Below are 20631 nucleotides of genomic sequence, written 5' to 3' on the forward strand. Positions count from 1 at the left end.
TTGAAATGTATTATTTTCAAATGATTACACAAGATAGCTCTTATAAGATAGTTTTTCCAACATTAACTTTCTGTTTGATCCATTGGTATAAATGATTGAAGTGGTCCCTGAACAATCCATGTGTCAGGTTTCCTAAATGGGATATATGTCCTGCAGAAATTGTTGTACAATGATTGTTTATTTAAACTTTCTGACAACTTTTAAGACACAGTGTGTAACTGCTTCCCAGTCTCCAAGTTCATTCTTGGACAGTTGCAGGAAAGCTCTGGATTATACCTCTGGTCATGATGGCTCTGTTGCTCCTTCGTATGTTTGTTTTGTTTCTGTCCACCATTTTGCCGTGTGCGAGGAAGAACAATGCCAATGCACACTAGCGAGTAAGGTATTGTATGTACTTGTGTGCATTCACATCATTCTTCCAAACACACGACAGTTTATTTCAGTTATATTTCATTGACCACATCTGCTGTCTTTTTTATAATCCTCTTTTTTTTTCCGCAGGTTTTGCTTCCAGAAAAGCAGTCAGCTTGTGCCTGGAGTGACCCAGGAGCTCGTTGACAAGTAGGTTTCCTGGAACATGATTTTCTCTTCTCTGAACACCATTTGTGTTTTAGTCTTACTTTCCATCTCCACTCATGCACAGTGCAGTTATCATTTGTAATTTGTCTTTGTGAGAGTTGAGACAAGGCTAATTTATACTTGATGTATGCAAGGAATGAAATTTAAAGTGTTTGAAATACATTTGTATATGGTTGTGCCTTCTTGAGAACTGCAGTATTTTAGTCCATTTTTTTTAAGTGCATTACCATCATGCTATGGCTTTGTCATCATACAAAGTAGGTGCATTTACAAGGAAGTCATAGCATGTTCAAAGTTATGGCTTCATTTGGTAAGTCTTTGACAATCTTACAATCATTTCATGTGCCGTTATATTGTTAAAGAAATATGGAAAGGACTTGAACATTTGGAAGATTTTAATAGGAAATCAATATTAGGCAAGTTGACTTTATCTAGTTTGATGATATCAAATTTTAAGCTAAGTGAATCATGTTGAACTTTTGACCCCTGTGTTGCTAGGATACCTGGAAGGTTAAATGACAGGAGAACACCACTTGGTGAGCTCAACTGGATCTTCACAGCCATCACAGATACCATAGCTTGGAACGTTCTCCCCAGAGGTATGCCCACAATTCCTTGTACACAGATACATGCAAATTTAGCAGTAGGCTCCACTTTCTTTTCCCACCATATGTAGATCACATTCAAGTTTCATTTCTTATGAGTGTGTGATATCAAGCTCTTGAACATATCACTTGTTTTCTCATTACCTTGTACCTGGTGTAGGGAAAAAAAATCAATGTTGATGGTATAGAGACTGCACAAAACGATGTATCGTGCCACTCATCATAGACCAAGTTGGCTGAGCTTTGTCAAAATGGCACCCTCAGGTAGACAGAAGTCAACCTGCTTTTTCAGGTACAGCAAATATGAGACTTGCTAGGCAAAACAAAGAATGCTACTTTCGACATTAAATTATTACTCCATAAAAGTCAGGTAAAATGTATGTCAATATTGTAATGCAAGTCTAAAAGTTGCTCATTTTTCCCAAAGCAAGACCAAACAACGATATTTAGTGAAAATATGTCCTCCAATGAAGCATATGTGTATTGTTTTGTTTTTTCCTTGTAGATCTGTTTCAGAAGTTGTTCAGACAAGACCTGCTGGTGGCGAGTTTATTCAGGAATTTCCTCCTTGCAGAGAGAATCATGAGGACGTATAACTGCACCCCAGTCTCAAGTCCAAGGCTACCTCCAACATACCAGCATACCATGTGGTAAGAAGCAGGCAGTGGATTCTTGTAGCTTCACTCAAAATGCCAATCTTGATCCTTCTTTCAATTGAATTTGCAAATTTTATGGTTAGGGTTAATCCTTAAAAATAATCCTTCAATTGTAAGACAAGGGAAAGCTGTAGGTGCAACATGATTCACACCTTTGGTTAATTCGTTCAAAGATGACTAATTGTAGGTTTCATTGATGAAGAGAAGGGTTTTTTGGTTTTTTGGGGGTTTTTTTTGTCCTCTTTGGTATTTTTGGGGGGGTTTTTTGTCCTCTTTGGTAGCACACATTTAAACAGTGGATCTTTGGTTGTGTGATGTTATCATCGTTAGTTAGTTTGTTGTTGCAGTTGGCACTTGGAGGTTGATATGAGATATGAAACAGTAGAACATAGATTTAGTGTCTACAAAAGGCACTATGACCCCATCCATCTATGGCAAGTCGCCACCAGTCTGATGAAGCCTGCATAAAACAGTGGGCAAAATCTCACAAAAGTAAAATCAAATTCTGATGGTGAACTGAAGAAATTTGTTTCTAATAATGATCATAATGACTATAGTTCTTGCATCAGACACTATTGTGATTTAAAAAAAAATCAAAAGTTGATATGTTTTCTAAATTTTTTCTTGGAATTCATCAGCATGCTTCTAAATCAGAATGTCTGAATCTGTAGTCTTTATACTGACTGAATTGTTTCCCCACCAGGCAAGCATGGGACCTAGCAGTGGATGCCTGTCTTTCTCAGCTTCCTGCCCTGAGTGAGGGCAAGGAATACAAACACAGCCCTTTCTTTGCTGAGCAGCTAACAGCCTTCCAGGTTTGGCTGGGGATGGGGTCGGAGAGGAGAGAGCCACCGGAACAGCTTCCCATTGTACTACAGGTATGGAGACTACCCATCAAGGGTTACGCCCAATACCCCCTATTCCTTTATCACATCCAACATGCAAACCCTTTTAACCCCACTTCCTCCCTTAGGTTCTAATCTACTGACCCCATTAACTCCACCCCCATAGCCTCACATTTAAAGACCCCTTAAAAGCCCCCATTGCCTCTCATTTACACATGCCTTTGACACACACCTATCATTTACAAATCAGCTATGATTAGTTAACAATATTGTCATGAGCTGAGAAATTTTACATCTAATGTAAATCAAAACTGTTGATGTGACATTTGTGTAAAATGGAAGACATTCCTGCTGCCATCCATCCAAAATTTGCCAATATCTGGTACTTGTCAAATATTTCAGTTAATCTTAATTCTAATCAATTTAATGGCTGTGTATGGTAAACTAATGTTCATGAGTATGTCGGTGTGTCATGAAAATTTTCATGGAAATGGCATCTAGATATCTGTCCAAATTACTGTATCTCTTGCCTTGTAACAGGTGCTTCTGAGTCAAGTGCATCGGTCCCGAGCTTTGGACCTCCTAGGAAGGTTTCTGGACCTGGGGCCATGGGCGGTCAGTCTGGTGAGTGTGTGACTTGACCGGTGTGCAAGGTTTTGTTACATGTGTATGACAAGGTGTTGAACTATGCAGACAGTCCATATGCCTGGAAAGTTGTTGGGTTAGGCTTACCAGTATCCAATGGGATTTCTAAATCACATGACCAGGTGTTGTAGCGATGACCGGGAGACAGGTTCTGTCTAGTGACTTTGCGTATGAGGCTATCTGCCACTGACGGGAGTCTTTCACCTTGCATGTAATGTGATTTAGAACCATAGTATCATCAAAGAAGAGTTTCAAACCAGAGGAGAGTTACTCCTGTATCAAATTTATGGAGTTAATGCCCTTCTGTCACTCCACTCACAACATGGAATCAAACTTCCTGATGACTGTTGTTGGATTTTGCATTGTACAAAATAAAATAGTTAGTTTGATTTTTTGAAATGGAGAAGGACATTTTAAAGGCATGATTAACCATTTGCAGATGAAACAAAAACCCAGCTTTAGTGCTTCAAAATAGTTCTAAAATGTGAGTTAGGGATAGCTACAGAAACAACCAATGTAAAAATTTGAATCAGTATGGTTGATATTAAATATTGTTAAATATACAAAATGTGAACAGTAGTTATGATAAAAATGTTTCTAGACTAAACCTTCTACAGTTATTGTTTAGTGAGAAAAATAGTGACATCTCCTTATAGTTTAGGCTTTATTGCAGAATTTTTATGTGGTAGGATGTTTTGTGATATGACTGTCGTACTCATATTCATCAAATGTGATATCTCGAACATATTTTAAATCACTACTCTCAATGGTAAACAGTACCTATAAGGACAGGAATACACCTGCAATGAAATGTTTACCTGTGATGACAAGGAACATCCGTGGAGAAATGCCTGACATTTAACACACGCAGTCTGAAATACTTGCGACTTGCTTTATTTGCTGTGCTTGCAGGCCCTCTCTGTGGGTATCTTCCCATACGTCCTGAAGCTCCTTCAGAGCTCCGCCAGAGAGCTGAGGCCTCTTTTAGTCTTCATCTGGGCCAAGATTCTGGCTGTAGACAGGGTGAGTTTACCACTTACAACGGTTGAATTAGATGGAGCTAGTAGATGGGCTCTGCTTGTCATATCAGTGGGTTGCATACAAGATCTTAGTGGAAAAAAAACAAACAACAACCCTAAAATAACCAGGACAAGATTCTTGGATCTAATTGTTGTACTGGAAACCTTCAAAAGATGTAATATTTTTGTTAATGTGAGTGTATGTGTAAATATTTTGATCTCTTGGAGACCTGTAATGTAAAGTAATATATGCATCAGGGTGCCTGATGCATACATTACTTTATGCCTTGCTCTTTATCACTTCCATGACCTTAGTATCCACCAATGGTTACTATTGAGCAGGGTCCCAATTTTCATAGATATCTTTTGTTATCTTCTTGTTTTTGGTTGCAATCACACTGTACAAATTTGATAGAATTTAGCTTCAATGGACACTATCAGTGTATAGCCCTATTAGTCTACTGCTTGGATTAAACATAAATGATGTACAGGAAAGTAGTAGTAAGTAATGATAAGTAATGTGCAGTATACACCAATGGTTTCTGTTAAGCAGGGTCACAATTTTCATAGATTTCTTTGTGAGAGTGCCCATTATTTTAGTGTTATTCAAAGCTTAAAAACCTCATGGAATTTAGCTTCAAGAGACACCACCACTGTAATGCCCTGTTAGTTTATTGTATTGCATGGATTGAGTAGCAGCATTGTACAGCAGATTAGTTGTTGGGTAATGATTGATTGTTACAGCCTTGTTTGATGTATATTGTCTCTCTCTCTCTCTCACAGTCGTGTAATGCTGACCTGGTGAAGGATACAGGTCACAAGTACTTCCTGTCTGTCCTGGCGGATCCTTACATGGTGGTAAGTGTAGCAGAGACTCCAACTTTTCCTCTTTCAGTGGGAAGTCTCTCCCTTTCAGGTCACTTTCACAATGTCCCCTGCTCTCCTGCTTGAGTTTGAATTTCTACCGCTCTAGCTGTTTGTCTCCCGCTTAAAGGAAACCAAAACCCAAAGAAAAATGTGGATTGAGTGAAAGCAGCAACATTAGTAGGAAATCAAAACCCAAAGAAAAATGTGGATTGAGTGAAAGCAGCAACATTAGTAGGAAATCAAAACCCAAAGAAAAATGTGGATTGAGTGAAAGCAGCAACATTAGTAGAACACATCAGTGAAAGTTTGAGGAAAATTGGACAATTCACTTTTCTAGCATAATGAAAGAGCACTTGACTAACCGCCTTCAGAAAGCAGGGGGAATAATTGCTACCCTTAACATATGTCAGCGTCAAGTTGATGGAATGTGTAATTTTCATGAAAAATGAATTTGTGTGGAATTCCCTTTATATTATCTTTATATTGTTGTCCACACATGACATCATAACCTCTAGTAGTCTCCTTATCCAGTGGTTCCAACACCAAAACATAAAAATTCATAACTTTTGCATCGATTGTCCAATTTTCCTCAAACTTTCACTGATGTGTTCTACTTATGTTTCTGCTTTCGCTCAATCCACATTTCTCTTTGGGTTTTGGTTTCCTTGTGGACACTTTTTTTTTTTTTAATGCTCGAGTTCTAGCTTTCTCCTGCTGTACTTAAGTTTTGTCATATATGTTCAGAAAAATAAGGTTAAAGTAGCACCAGAGAACATGTATATCCCTACAACTTTCTAAGCTTTAGAGCAGGCTCTGGATCCTGGCTGCAAGTTATGTCACAATTCACGCTTGGGATGTGCGCTACATGCACGTAATATTGTGCACATGTTCGTGCTTACATTGTCTCCAGTTTACCAACTGACTGTAATGGTTATGTAAACTACAAAGGAGATCCATTTTGAGGATGTCAAAAGTTTAGTGTGTAAAGCTGGATCTTTTGGAGTCATAATCTTGCTGGCAAGAGATAATAACTAGGATTTCGCAAGTACTTTTTACTTCCTCTGGAAATTAAATGATTAATACGATTGGAATATGATATATGCCAGTACAGTAACTGCGAGTCAGAAGAAGAAGACCGATGTATAAATGAACAGAGAGATCAAGAGATCTGGAAAGTCTTGTGTTGTGTGTGATTTGATTTGTAAAGCAAGAATACAATGTCATGTAAGTAATCTATGTAATCATGGATGACATAAGATGTGACTGATGTTTCTATTCATTATCAAGGTTTGATGTGTTTTTCACAAGTTATTACAGATTGAGATATATGAAGCCATTGTAGTGTAATTTGGGTTACTAAATACATCTTTGTTTGTGTATCTCTTTTCTCCATCTCATCAGGCCGAGCATCGAACTATGGCTGCCTTTGTGCTGGCGATGATTGTAGAAGACTATCCGAATGGACAGGTAAATGAAGGCAGAAGTTTATTTAACCTCCCTACCCCTACCATGAGCCCCGAATGGTTTGATATAATACTGCTGGTAATTCCTATCCTGTGGCAATTAAACATGGTGCAGTTGATTGAAAAGGTTGGGAAATGATTGTACTATTTATGGTTTTGTTTTTGTAATGTTATACATGAACACGTTCATTGAGTCATACATGCAGCTAGGTTGCAGATCTGTAAGACAGCATTTCCGTCTGTATTTGGAAATGCAGCATATGGTCCTAGCTAGCATTGTGTTCATGTGAGACTTTACTGACTTTTTTTGTGAAGCTATTTATGATGGGTTATTTGGATAGATACTCACCTTTTTGGTTTTACAAATACTGTATTGATCATGTGTAACTTGTAAGGTATGCCTGTTGTCTTTGCATTTTGGAAAAAGACATTAAAACTCATGTAGTGGACACAAGAGAAGGAATTTGAGCTTCATGGTATATGGCCATATGAGTATTGACATACACACACGATCTATTTACTCTTTCTGTATCTATTGATATTTTCTTTCTATTCCTTGTTCTGTCTGTCTATCTGTCTGTCAATCTGTCTGTTTGTCTGTCTGTCAATCTGTCTGTCTGTCAATCTGTTTGACTGTCTGTATGTCTGTCCATCTGTGTCTACCTCAGGAAGCCGCCTTCCAAGGCAACGTGATTGCCATCTGTCTTGAGCAGCTGAACGACCCCCACCCCTTGCTACGCCAGTGGCTGGCCCTCTGCATAGCCAGGGTGTGGACCAACTACAACGCGGCCCGGTGGTGTGGTGTCAGAGACAGTGCCCATGAAAAGCTCTACAAGCTACTCAATGATCCCATCCCAGAGGTAGATTTTAATTGGAAGATTAATATTCTTTTGTATCGAGCAAGTGTTGAAGTTAGAAGTTCTGGCTGGTGAAGCCTCTCCCTGTGATTTTGTTTGGAACAACAATGTTTGTAAAATTCAGTGGGTCCTGCAGCTCAGTTTGACCCGCTGTCCTTTCCTTGAGCTTATCAGGATTTGCCTGAGAAGTGTTACATTGTGACAGATTAAACCCTAACCTTATCACTCTGAAAAGTTGTATAGATTCACTTATCCATGAGAGCTTGTTGATATATCATTATTCTGCATGCTGTAATGTAAAATGTCAGAGCAGTTTTGTTCACCTTTGTCAATATGTAGCTCTTTCAGTAACTTCTCCCAATGGTCAAACTGCAGGTAAGAGCAGCAGCCACCATAGCTCTGGGGACATTCATTGGCAATGGGTCAGACAAGACTGACCATGCGATGACCATCAATCATAACGTTGGAGCCACCCTACTGTCAGCTGCCAGCGATGGGAGTGTCATCGTCAGAAAGGTTTGTGTGCTGTCCGTTTAGTATCCCCTCTCCCCCCCCCCCCCCAAAAAAAAAGAGAGTTAAATGAAAATGAAAGCCAAATGTACAGTATATTCGCATTGAGTCAATGCAACAATTTTAGCCAAACACAACAGTGAAGTTTGAGAAGAATTGGACAGTCTGTGAGAGTTTATGTTCTTGCCCTTGTTTGTGATGAATTGAATAGATCAATGATTGCTCCATCCTCATGTTTCATGTAAGTAGCAATGTTCTTACTTATCTTCAATTTCTATTTCTTCTTGTCCTGTTCTTTGCTCACCTTGTACTCTGGAGTAGCATTATGACTGATGAAAAATCTCTAACCACTTCCAAGAGAGGTATAAATGCATTACAATGTACTTGTCTTCACTCTCCCATCCAGGAACTGGTGGTGGCGCTTTACCAGCTGATCAAGCAGTCTGAGGCACAGTTTGCCGCCATCGCTCGGCAGATGATCGAGGAGGAGCAGAGTTCGGACGAGAACCGGGCACCGCTGGGTGCTGCTGTCACGTCTGGTGGGTGGCTTGTGGTCCATGACTCACTCAGACCAAATGGTACAGAGATCTCGTTCATGATTTGGCACCGAATAGACACACTGACACCTCCACCACCACCATCACCAAAAAGAAAAAACAAATAGTTTTCAGCTCAGCGCCAACTTCACACAGCCCCTCCAATCAATAGTGCATAGCTGAGTATTCACATATTATGTTTTGTTTTGCCAACTTTTGTTCCTTTTGTTTTGAGCTGACTTATTTGATCTGTGATTAGAAATACCACAGATTAGTTGTATTTATTTTTTTGCTTTGATTTTGTTAAGTGCCATATTTGTGTTGTAGTTTTGTTTATCTTTAGATTTATGTTAGTCAAATATCTGCTAAAATCATTGTACCAACTTATTAGTTTTATAGAATTCTTGACACATGCATTATTTTAGAACTTGCAAATAGCACTTTATGTTGATTTTGCAGTGAAAAGAAAACACAAAGGAATGGCATTTTGCATAGTTAAAGGCATAATTTACCATTTGCATAAGAAACAAAAACCCAGATTCAGTGCTTCAAAATAGTTCTAAAATGTGAGTTAGGGATAGAAACAACCAATGTAAAAATTTGAATCAGTATAATTGATGTTAAGCATTGTTAAATATACAAAATGTGAACAATAGTTATAATAAAAAAATTTTTAGACTAAACCGTCTACAGGTATGGTTTAGTGAGAAAATAGTGATATCTTGTTAGGCTTTATTGCAAATTTTTTACGTGGTAGGATGTTTTGTGATACAACTGACCTACATATATGCATCAAATGTGATATCTTGAACATTTTTTAAATCACTGCTCCCAATGGTAAAGAGTACCTCAGGGTAGAACTAGATATTTCTTCAGTTTTATGTCTCACGGATTCAGTTTTCTTTCTTTTTTGATAAATTTCATAGAAGTCTTCTCTGGATAAACAGGAAATATGATATTGCTGTTTTCTGGTACAATGCACAGTTCTTTCAATACATCACTCTATTCAACAACTACTTAAGAATAAATAAGTGCTAAATTTGGAAAAACGGGAGGTGGTAACCATGTGGCTTTCTAGAATATCAGGTAGTAAGGGGGAGTATGTGATGAGAGTGATGTTTTATCAAATAGTTAAATATATTACATTAAATATTTGATATATATTACATTAAATATTTGATATATATTACATTAAATATTTGAAATATATGAAGAGACTGATAGGAGAGAGAGATATAGGGAATAGGGAAGTAAGTGCATTACATTTGAAATTTGAAATCATTTCAGTGAAGTCGGCTATTCTCCAACAGGGAATATATGACTACCATGTTGTTGGTTCTGGGGTTTTTTTTTTCCTGCCTGTTTAGCATGCAATGACTGACATTAAATCTATGTTTAAAAAAATATATGCATCAGGATATGGGTAAGCATGCCAACTAAAGCATGAACAAGGAACTCTTATACTTGAAGAGGAGTCTTGAATGTTTAGTCATTATCATAGTTTGTGTGTGTTTGCATGACATGTGTATCTATCTGTTCATGAAGGGCTGTAGCTGGTGTTACAAAACAGTCACAGCATATTGTCATATGTGAACTTGATGCTGTGGAAGTGTATTTGCAGTCATGAGCACATCAAAGCATTAAGGAACGGAGAAGTTGATAAAGAGAAAAGTATTTATAAAATCTTGTTAGAAAAATCGCAAAGAGAGCACACATTACTTGCAAAACAGAGGGAAAAAATGCATTTTGGACAGTAACTGAAGTAAACCCAAGGAACCCAGGGAATTGTGGGTGCAACAACCATTCTGCAGTAGGTATGGTACTGTATACGCTGTTATTTTCGCGTATAGATATTTTTGCGAATGAGGAGTTCACAGACATTTTTGCGAATTGATGCAGAGGCCTTCATAAATGCACTACTACCTTTGCGTATGGTGACATTTTCGCATGTTGATAAATTGCGGTCCAACTGTGATTCGCAAAATTCGCGAAAATTAAACCCTCGCGAAAGTAACAGCTCATACAGTAGATTGTGTGAGAAGCAGGTAAGTCAGTCATAGTGTAAGCCTAGAGTGCAGTAGGTAGTGATGTGTATTCCATGGCTGTCTGTGTGTATATACGAGTTTTAATACTAAATGTCGACCTGCAGTATATTGTCCTATATTCCCTTAATGTGCAACACATCAAATACCAAGGAAATGTATACCCATACTGCATTTTAGTGTGGTGTGTCAATAACACCTTCATTCCTAACAAGCAGATTTATTTGTGATGCCATTGTAGGGCTTTAATGAAAGTAGGGTAGCATAGAACATTGTGTGCAATGGTGTGCCTTTGAAATATCATGCTAATGTCAAGAACTGAACAAAGCTTTCACTCAAGTGACAAACTTTGCTTCCATTTGCATAAGGTTTTTCTAAAGGAATATGAACCCAGAAAGTTCTTGGCTTTCATTAGGACACATTACTCTTATTCTTTATTTGCCTTTGTCTTCCAGCAATGAAGTGTGCATTGTGCAATTTGTCTGAATTGTCATTGTACTTGATGCCGTGGGATGATTTTTCAAAAGAACTTTGCAAATGTGAAATGATCTGATCTGATAACGGCAGCATTTTTCAGTTTACTTGGTCTTTTTCCTTTCATCTTTCCCCCTCTCCTCATGGAAAGATTGCCATCTTTTTCTGCCTCAATTTCCCGTATCATTACCACTTTTGTAGTTTTTCTTTTGATTTTTATTCATTTACCCAAAATTTTGTTTCAGAATGAATGAAATCATGTCCCAAGTTGATGAAAGTGACCATGCCCTCACTGTTTTCAGTTTTTCGAAACATGGGTTTACTGTTAAGGTTTATGTGCTAGTAATACTGGCAATATGGCAAGGATTCAGAATTTTGTAGGTTGAGCTGTAACGTAAAAGTAAGGAAAGATTTGTAGGCTGTAGATGGGTGATGACTCGAGAGTTATTCAGTTTAATATCTTCAAAGACAGACCAGTAGAGGAATATTTGTCCAGAGTATGGTTTTTGGAAGGTTCTTTGGGTGAGCTTTGAGCAAACATTTGGGGTAAATTAACTTCAATGTGATTCTTGCGTGGTTGACTAGTACTTAGTGCCTAACGCCATTTCAGTGTCAAATTTTCCTTCAAGTTCAAAAATAAGAAAAATCAGTCTTGATAAGGATAAATGTTAATAAAAGACAGTAATATTCTCCAGGTTATGACGTAATATCAGTGGGGACTATTGTGACTTGGATTCATTCTGAAAAAATATAAAGCAATTAAAAAAAAATTAATCCTGAAAAAGATGATGTCTTTGTACCGTGGGTGTTTTCATAGGAACTTTCCATAGATACACACACAGCAGTTTGTAGGCTCAGCACAAAATCCATGTTCACAAATGAAGGCTACTTGCCTAATTGGGACAGGTTGATTTTGACTCCAGTGTATGTGTGTCAAGTTAACTTAGGGTACATGAAATGAAAGATCTTGCAATGCGATTCAAATGGATCCATCTGAAAGTTAGTTGGCCAAAGTTTGTGTTAAAAGGGCTCTCCCTCCCCCCATTTCCAGACCATCTACGTCGGGCCTCTGTAGCCGTAATGAGTGTGAGGAAGGCCACGTCGGTCCTCCCCCGTACCTCCAGCGGAAACAACCTTCAGCACCTGAATGGTATCGCTGCCCATTTCTCACATTCTGATTTCAGATGCTTATAATTTTTTCCTTCCTCCAATGTCACCATACCTCTCTCTGTTTGTCCATCCGTCTGTCTGTCTGTTTATATCTCCTGTATCTCTCTCACACACATGCACATAGACAAACAAACAGACATTCATACACACATACACCCATCCATCCTCTCATAACCAATCACGGATGCTTCTCTATTTTCAGGCCGTTGTCACGGACGGGTGCCAAATGCAGTCTGCTAATAATTTATCCAGCCATCCCATGCACGAGCATTTCTCGTTCTAGCTCCACCCAGATCATGGCATGAGATCTCTGGTTGATCCATGTTGAGATAACCATACCAAGCTGAAATGATGTGATTTTAGTTCACAGGTCAAAGGACAACTGAATAACGTGTGTTATTTTGAATGACAAGTTATGAAACAGGCAGTGGAATTCACACAAATTTGGTACAGGGAAACCATACCACAAAATGATAATACACCTTGCATTGTGAGTTTGACCAACAAATCCAACTTAAACCTGGGAGAAACTTGAACATCACTTTTTGAGAGTCTAGTGTCTAAACAACAGATATATCTTTGACATCTCCTCCCTTATTTTCCTATGTATATTCACAATATTTAACTCGATTGTTTTCCTACTTTGTGTTCATTATGTTTTAATGTATTATCCCAATTTGTCATTCAGTTTTAGCTGGTTTATTTCTATGAGTGTTTTTTGTTTGTATGTTGTTGGGGTTTTTTGTAATAGAAGACAATGATTATTTAATGTAATACCAGAAGCTGGGTGAAACTTCTTTCATTTCATGTGAGAGGGCTGTCACCCGAGTATCATAGATCTCTGATGGAGTGAGCTAGAAGTTTGTTGAAACACTCTCAGATCACTCTCAGAAGCTCTTGACTATATTGAACACAAAAGATCTCCAGAAAACCTCTAAGAGCTAACTTTAATCTCATGGCACATGTGAAAAATGAAGTCATTTGTTATATGATTCTGGGTGCAATTCAAAATTTGGATGCTGTGGATGGATTATTTTATGCAGTCCTCACTGTCAAGATTGCTGTGGCTTAAAAAAAAAAAGGGGGGGGGGGGATGATCTGATTATAAGGTCTATGAATTCTGGTTTTTAACATCACAAGTGCCAGGATACAGTGTGAAGTGTCTGTTGGGCATTAATTTGGGGTATGTGTATGATAATGCCATTGAAAGAAATGTTGTTAGCCAAAGAGACTTGCTAGTACGACTTGCTTCCAATAGTTGAGGAATTGTTCTTTGGCATACACATTTTCAGAGCTGCCGAGTCTCCCTGATTCTGCAGGAGTCTCCCTGAAAATGTCAAAATCTGTTCGTGTCTAAATAAGAGAATATTAAAATCCCCCTTATTTGGGAATTACTTTCGCCCATTGAAATGCATGTAACACACAGATATCTCCCTGATTGCTGTGTGGAATCTCCCTGATTTGGATGTGGGAATGTTTGCAGACCTGCATTGACCTTATCCAATACCTCTTGCTAATCATGGATGGGATGGTTTACGACACAGTTTATAAACTAAATTGCATTATACATTCATAAGCATTTTTTTCGTAGACAGCTACAAGATTTGCCACCGAGGGGACTAGAAATGTAACCCTGTCATGAATCACCTGAGAATGATTGCATGGGTCAAGCACTCCAGCAATGGCATCTTTGCACACCCTTCATCTTATTGCCTGATATCTGTATTAAAGGACAAGTCCACCTTCATATACATAAGGATTGAGAGAATGCAGCAATATTAGTAGAACACATCAGTGAAAGTTTGAGGAAAATTGGACAATCCGTTCAAAAGTTACGAATATTTTAAGTGTCTGCGCAGTCACTGCTGGAAGAGAAGACTACTACAGTGTATGATGTCACATGCGTACAACTATATAAGGAAAATAAAAAGAGAATTTCACAAAACTTTACTTTTTGAATAAAGTGCACATTTCTCCGACTTGCTACTGACGTATGTTAAGGGTAATATTACTCCCCCTGCCTTCTGAAAGAGAGAAGTCGAGTGTTCTTTTGTTATGCGAGAAAAATGGAAATATGTTGAATTTTCTTTATTCTTTCTTTATATCATTGTACTCATGTGACATCACAAGCTATAGTAGTCTTTTCATCCAGCCGTGACTGAGCAGAAACTTAAAAAATTCATAACTTTGTAACGGATTGTCCGATTTTGCTCAAACTCTCACTGATGTGTTCTACTAATATTGCTGCATTCACTCAACCCACATGTCTATGAAGGTGAACTTGTCCTTTAAGCTTGACTCACCGGTGGTCTCGTGCTATATATGCCTTGCCCCATAATGTTCAGACACTCGGTCACACCAGTATGCATGAATGTTTAATATTGCTTGACAATTTCTCCGCCACATAAAATCAGTTTGGATGTTTAGCCTCTTCACTTGCAAGCAAATGTTTGTAAGTGTTACTCACTACCCAGCAAACATTCGCCTCTTGTTCAAAGTTATATTAGTGTTATTAGTGTATTGTTATTTGAATGTGATTTTTGGATAAACCTTATCTTTATAATGAAGATGAGACACCCAGCAATGGGATTATTTGAGGAGTATAAGAACTCTGCCGTTCTTTTTAAGCTAGATTTTTCTTCCTACTTATGACGCTTCTCATTTGTCTGTGTGTAACTTGTCTGTTTCCATGTAAATCTAACTCAGAGAATCAACTGGGCTAGAAGACAGTACATAACACTCTTTATTTTAAGATGCTTTCTTGTCAGGGTACAGTGTTTACTAATGTTTACCACATACTGTTTATACTTTTTGCCATTGAAAAACAAAACTGCTACTAAGACTACTACTACTACAGTACATACTTTAACACTATTTACTCCTTATATCTCTTAGGATTAATGCAGCAGACGTTACTGTGGTTCTGGCTATTATTTCATCTTAATTCCACAATGAATGTAACATCTAATGATCAATTGTGCCAACAGTTTATAGAGATTGATATTTATGTCTTGTTATTTCAAACAGTATAGCATTTAACCTTTTTTTTTTCTTTTCTTTTTTTTAAAGAAGAAGCTAATTCTAGTGCATGGTATTAAAGTTTTTCACTAATTATGTGTTTTCCTTAGGATATTTTCTTTAGGAACGTGGAAAAAAAAAAGGCTTGCATCATTTCACATGGAAACACTTGTTACTTGTTGCATAGCATGTTTTTCAAAATGCAGACAAAGCAAAGCTAAGCTTGTGTGGAAAAAAAAAAAATTTCCTGCTGTGTTTGCATGAGCATTGTTTCTACAAATATATTGCTTGTTGATCGATTGAGCTACCTTTCTCAAAAACAAAGCATGATACTCTTTGCATGTCAGTTCCATTTCTGCCTCGTAGAGTGATGTTGCCGTTTTATGTCTGCATGACTGTCTCAAGCTTAACAATGTATCTTTCTTTCTTGGCATCACTGGTTTCAGACACCAAGAACCCAGGAGGCCTAGATTTGTATTACTATGGTAGTTTTCATTGGACCATATCAGATATGGCCACACCCACCAAGAGAAGCTCTCACTGTGATTGGTTGGTGATGAGATACTGCAGGTGTGAGCTCCTGGCCAGTGAAGGAAAGGGTGTGGCTAAACTTGAACCATTGGCATGACAGTTGCAGAGAGCTCTGTGACCATGTGATCAGCTTCAAAAAATGAGGCTGAGCAGCCTTTTCACAGCCTCTTCAATTCTGGGAAATTTTACTGGGAGATAGGCCTTTCTCTTTAGATAGCTGAAATTTCACCTTTGGATAGCAGCTGGTCTCGGCATAGCTTAGCATAGATCAACCCTGATCCTGGTGTAGCAGAAATGAGTCAAAATGTTCTAAAAAAAAATCCCCTTTTCCTTGCCTGGCATGTATAGTGTTGCTACAAAGATGAAGAGCTGCCTTACTTGTATATACTTCACATTCAGGCCCAGAAGTAATTGTTGTGTTTTGTTCTACTGGTGGACTGTCTGCTTTCCCCAAAATGATCCAACGCTGGAATGCATTCTAGTCATGCCTCTGTACAAACAACGACTGCTAAATCAAAATGCATGCAAATGCCACAGCTCTTAATATACCACCAATATATGTAGTCCCATCCTCAACCTCTGTGGTAAGCACTGGTGTGTTAAGAAAACTTACCAGCAAACTTTGACCTTCTTGTCTTGCAGTTCCTCCAGGGTCAAGGTCGCCCTCCAGCAGTGGCACGAGTGGTTCCTCCGGCAGCATCAACTCCATGGGAACACAGAGCCAGGGGGACTTTCTGACCCCACCCAACCCTCTGGGAAAGGTGAGAGAGGATGTAGTGGTGGCTGGGATAGAGAAGCCATTTATTCATAGTGAAAGGATGTTTAACACTTGAGGATGAGTCCCGAGTATAGTCGGGCAGGTGTCTATGGGAAATGGGCATTGTAGCAAAATCAGTCTGTCCTAAAGGAGTTAATGTTGGAGTGAAGTATGAAGGAAGAGAATGAGGGTCACTTTTTACCAATTTGTTCATGATGATGTAAATATGATATCAAGATGAAGAGCAAGAAGAGAGGTACATGTGCAGTTTATCATTTGTGGCAAAAGATATACAAATAATGCACAAAAGAGAGGGCTTAAGTAGAGATGCATCGCACTTGAGGGTATTTACTATGGTGTAGCATGCACGAGGCGTAGATGAGTGATGTACTGTCAGCATGACGTAAATACCCGAGAGTGAGCTGCATCTCCATAACATCCCGTACTTGAATATTTGCTTTATAAAATGGTTTCACGTGATTGCTCTCAGCAGTAGGATCCATGTAGCCATTTTATAATGAACAATGTTGAACGGTGAAGTGATTCCTGTGGCTTAACCTGTTGAAGACGAGTTCTAAGTTTACTGGGCAGGTGTCTATGGGAAATGCATGTTATAGCAAAATCAGGCCGTCCTCAATGGGTTAAGATTCGTACTGGTAGATGAAGGGAAAGACAGGATGTGAACTGCTTATATGTAAGGATGTAATCATGAAAAGATTACAGATGTGAATGAAATGATTGTAACTTTGCTAGAATTTGATGTTTTATAAATGAAAAAAGTTATTTCATAAGTGAAAATAGAATAACTGTCTTTTCATATAGTTTTCCAGAGTACCGTCCACTGGCTCACTGACCACTGTCTTCAGCTCCAACATCTTCGTCCAGATCTGGAGGGTCATTCTCCTCCTCACACAAGACCCACATCCAGAGGTCAAAAACTTGGCCCAGACCCTGGTCAATGCGGTCAACCTGAAGGTAAGACAAGGACTGATAGTCCCATGAGCAAAATCTAAAGAATGACAGTGAATTTGTCAGGACCTATCAGTGTGCCCTTAATGTATTTTGCCCCTTAATGTGTCTCCATAGTCACATCTGGGAATATTAGAATGTTGTTCTCAGTTGTGTAGTATAGGTGAGTGTATCAGACAGATAAAATTCCTAGATACAGTGCACTCCCACTCATAGTTGTAACAAAGATCTTGTTACAATGAAGTAAAACTTCTGTTCTGAAAAAGTTGTTATTTGTATATCTTTATGTAATTACTTTATTGTTTGGCTATAAACTAAATTTTGATACAACAAAGGAGAATTGCATGTCCCAAGGACGTCATCGTAATGGAAGTCACCTTTATATTATTATTGCCCAGACCCTGTTTTTCTCCCAGTCATATGCCTTGAGTGACGCTGAATACATCCGTTGTTATACAGGCCACCATAACGACCAAACCACAACAGATGCGAGACAGCAGGAGGACAGCCTCCGCTCCATCGAGTCCTACCAGGAACCAGACAGCAATCCAGCCTCAAGCCATGAGGTAAGCCTGGGCCCCATTTCATAAAAGATATTAGGATGACAACTCTTGCTGGAATGACAACTTCCAATAGTAGCAGCCTATCAGGAAGCTGAATTCTTGTCGTTACTATGACAATTGTCATTCCAGCAAGAGTTGCTATCATATCAACTTTTTATGAAATGGGGCCCTGGTCTCTCGGTAATTGACTCGGTTCATAGCCTAGTTTCTGTCGGTGTACTCACCGGACTGGCGCACAATTCATGAAGTTATTGGAATGTTTGCACAGTGTCTGAACTGCAGCCTGTTTGGTTTTACAAATGTAGCCGACATGCCTAATCAAATCCACTGTAACCTTTGACAAAATGCTAACTTACACAAAACCAGCTTCTGTATAGGTTGATGCTAATTATACCCCCGCCAAACGAAGTTTGAAGGGGGTATATAGGAATCAGCGGACGGTCGGTCGGGCGGTCGGTCGGGCGGTCGGTCGGGCGGTCGGTCCGTTGCAAATCTTGCGTCGCGAACTACTTCCTCAGTTTTCAACCGATTCCCATAAAACTTGGCACAGATGTGTGCCTTGGGTTGTAGATGTGCAAGACGTATTTTTTGACAGTACCCAAAAGTACATTGCCATGGTAACGGCATATTATGGGCAAAAATGGGTACAAATCTTGCGTCGCGAACTCCTCCCACAGTTTTTGATCAATTTTTATGAAATTAGGTACAGATGTTCATCTGAATATGTTAATGTGCAAGACACATATTTCCGCAGTGGCAAAAAGTGCGTTGCCATGGTAACGGCATGTTATTGGTAAAATATAGGGCAAAATGCTTCATGGCAAAACTGCTTCATCAGTGTTCTTCCAATTCTCATGGAATTCATATTGAATGTTTGTCTTAGGATTTAGGTCAGCATGACACATTTCTTGACAGTGACAAAAAGTATGTTGCCATGGTAACAGCTCACATATTATGAGCCAAAATGATGGAAAATTTTGTGTTGCAAACTACTTCCTCAGTTTTTGCCCAATTTCCATGAAACTTGGTACAGATGTGTGCCTTTGGTTATAGATGTGCAAGACGCATTTTTCGACAGTACCCGAAAGTACGTTGCCATGGTAACGGCATATTAATGGCAGAAGATCAAGGAAAGATCTTGCGGATTTAACTACTTCCTCAGTTTTTTGACCAAAGCTTATGAAATGTTGTTTTGACCAAAGCTTATGAAATGTTGTTTGGCGGGGGTATAACCAGTCGCTGTAGCGACATTTCTAGTTTGTAACCGCAAAAGGAAGGATATGAATCACTGTGGAATAACCAATTGTGTGAATTTTGTTTAACATATATGAAATTGGTTCGTGCTGAGTTGTCTAGCAGGGATCTCGCCAGCGTATATCACCCTTGTCGGCCCCGACAAGCGTGCGGTTTGAAGAAGCAATCGCCGACAAGGGTAAAACTTGCCGAAAAGGGTAACACCACGCGTGAACTTGCCGACAAGGGTAACTTGCTTGACGAGCGAAGTTCGGACCAATTTCTCGCCTTTTTCAGTCTTTATTATCTGGCTAGAAAAGAAGCTAGATGTTGAAAGCAGCAGCAGTTTATACTTATACAAGCGCAAAAATTTACCCACGCAGTCACCGCACCGATCACAACAACGCGGCTCAACAGAGCGACGTACTAGCTGATACCCGGGAGGTCTCACCTCCCTGCTGATACACACCACATCACACACTTGCTCACTCACATGCGCTCTGATTTGGGATCCACACACACATGGACAAGCACCCAGCCGGTCACTTACAGCCGCCTGCGTGTACAACGGTACAGTGTATTGTGAGAGGGAGAGAGAGGACGGAAAGAGAGGGTCGGAGGCCGAAGGAGGCTGAGGAAGGCTGACACGTGCTCGCTTGTTGTCACGCTCGTTGTCGGGTTACGCAAAAACAAACGATATGAAATGCATGCCCCCCTGCGCCAAAGGTTGTATTTTTTTTTTTTGGCTGCTTTGGTTTGTTTGTTAGTTTGTCTGCCTGTCTGTCTCTCTATTCGCAAAATAAGTCAGATTAGGATGAAATTTTCAGGAACAGTTGGTTGGTAAAATGGCGCAAGGAACAGATGATTAAATTTTGATAGTGAGCAGGATTTATAATACCACCGAAATTCACCCCCAGGATCCAGGATCTTTAGACTTTGTTTCATATATTTGAAAGGATTCGTATCAATTCTTTAGGAAGCTGGCCATCGGCAATGACGCAAAATTAGATGCGTTCAAAGCATTGCCGCAGAGAGAAAATTAACTCCATTTTTCGTTAAAAAAAGAAAAGAAAAAAGAATGTGCGATGGAGTAAGCAAATGCAAATTGTTATTTAGGTTTTGGTAGTTTCAGTGGGTTATTTTTTTTTAATCTAAAAAGCCATGCGTTCCATTTTAGCCTTTTCAATTTCTATGGATTTGTAAACGTCATTCGTGAATATTCCATTTTCCTTCTCCGGGCCGAAATTTATAGTAATTCTGTCATGATGGTCTTTCAAGTTCAACGTACGTAA

General features: G+C 39.0%; 1 protein-coding gene across 1 annotated transcript in view; it reads left to right on the top strand.

The window, feature by feature from the left end:
* LOC139742452 (regulatory-associated protein of mTOR-like) overlaps positions 1-20631 on the top strand; it is a 58957-nt gene that overhangs the window by 17973 nt on the left and 20353 nt on the right. Inside the window, exons 7-20 of the mRNA XM_071652990.1 lie at positions 502-561; positions 1078-1178; positions 1690-1834; positions 2544-2718; positions 3226-3309; positions 4243-4353; positions 5133-5207; positions 6618-6683; positions 7348-7539; positions 7912-8052; positions 8453-8624; positions 16460-16578; positions 17397-17549; positions 18003-18109. Coding sequence (XP_071509091.1) covers positions 502-561; positions 1078-1178; positions 1690-1834; positions 2544-2718; positions 3226-3309; positions 4243-4353; positions 5133-5207; positions 6618-6683; positions 7348-7539; positions 7912-8052; positions 8453-8624; positions 16460-16578; positions 17397-17549; positions 18003-18109 — 1701 coding nt within the window. The remainder of the gene's footprint in view (positions 1-501; positions 562-1077; positions 1179-1689; positions 1835-2543; positions 2719-3225; positions 3310-4242; positions 4354-5132; positions 5208-6617; positions 6684-7347; positions 7540-7911; positions 8053-8452; positions 8625-16459; positions 16579-17396; positions 17550-18002; positions 18110-20631) is intronic.

The sequence above is a fragment of the Diadema antillarum genome, unplaced genomic scaffold, assembly GCF_040938485.1.
Source record: "Diadema antillarum isolate AM-2024a unplaced genomic scaffold, OU_Dant_1.0 seq00001001_RagTag, whole genome shotgun sequence".
In the NCBI taxonomy this organism is placed as follows: domain Eukaryota; kingdom Metazoa; phylum Echinodermata; class Echinoidea; order Diadematoida; family Diadematidae; genus Diadema; species Diadema antillarum.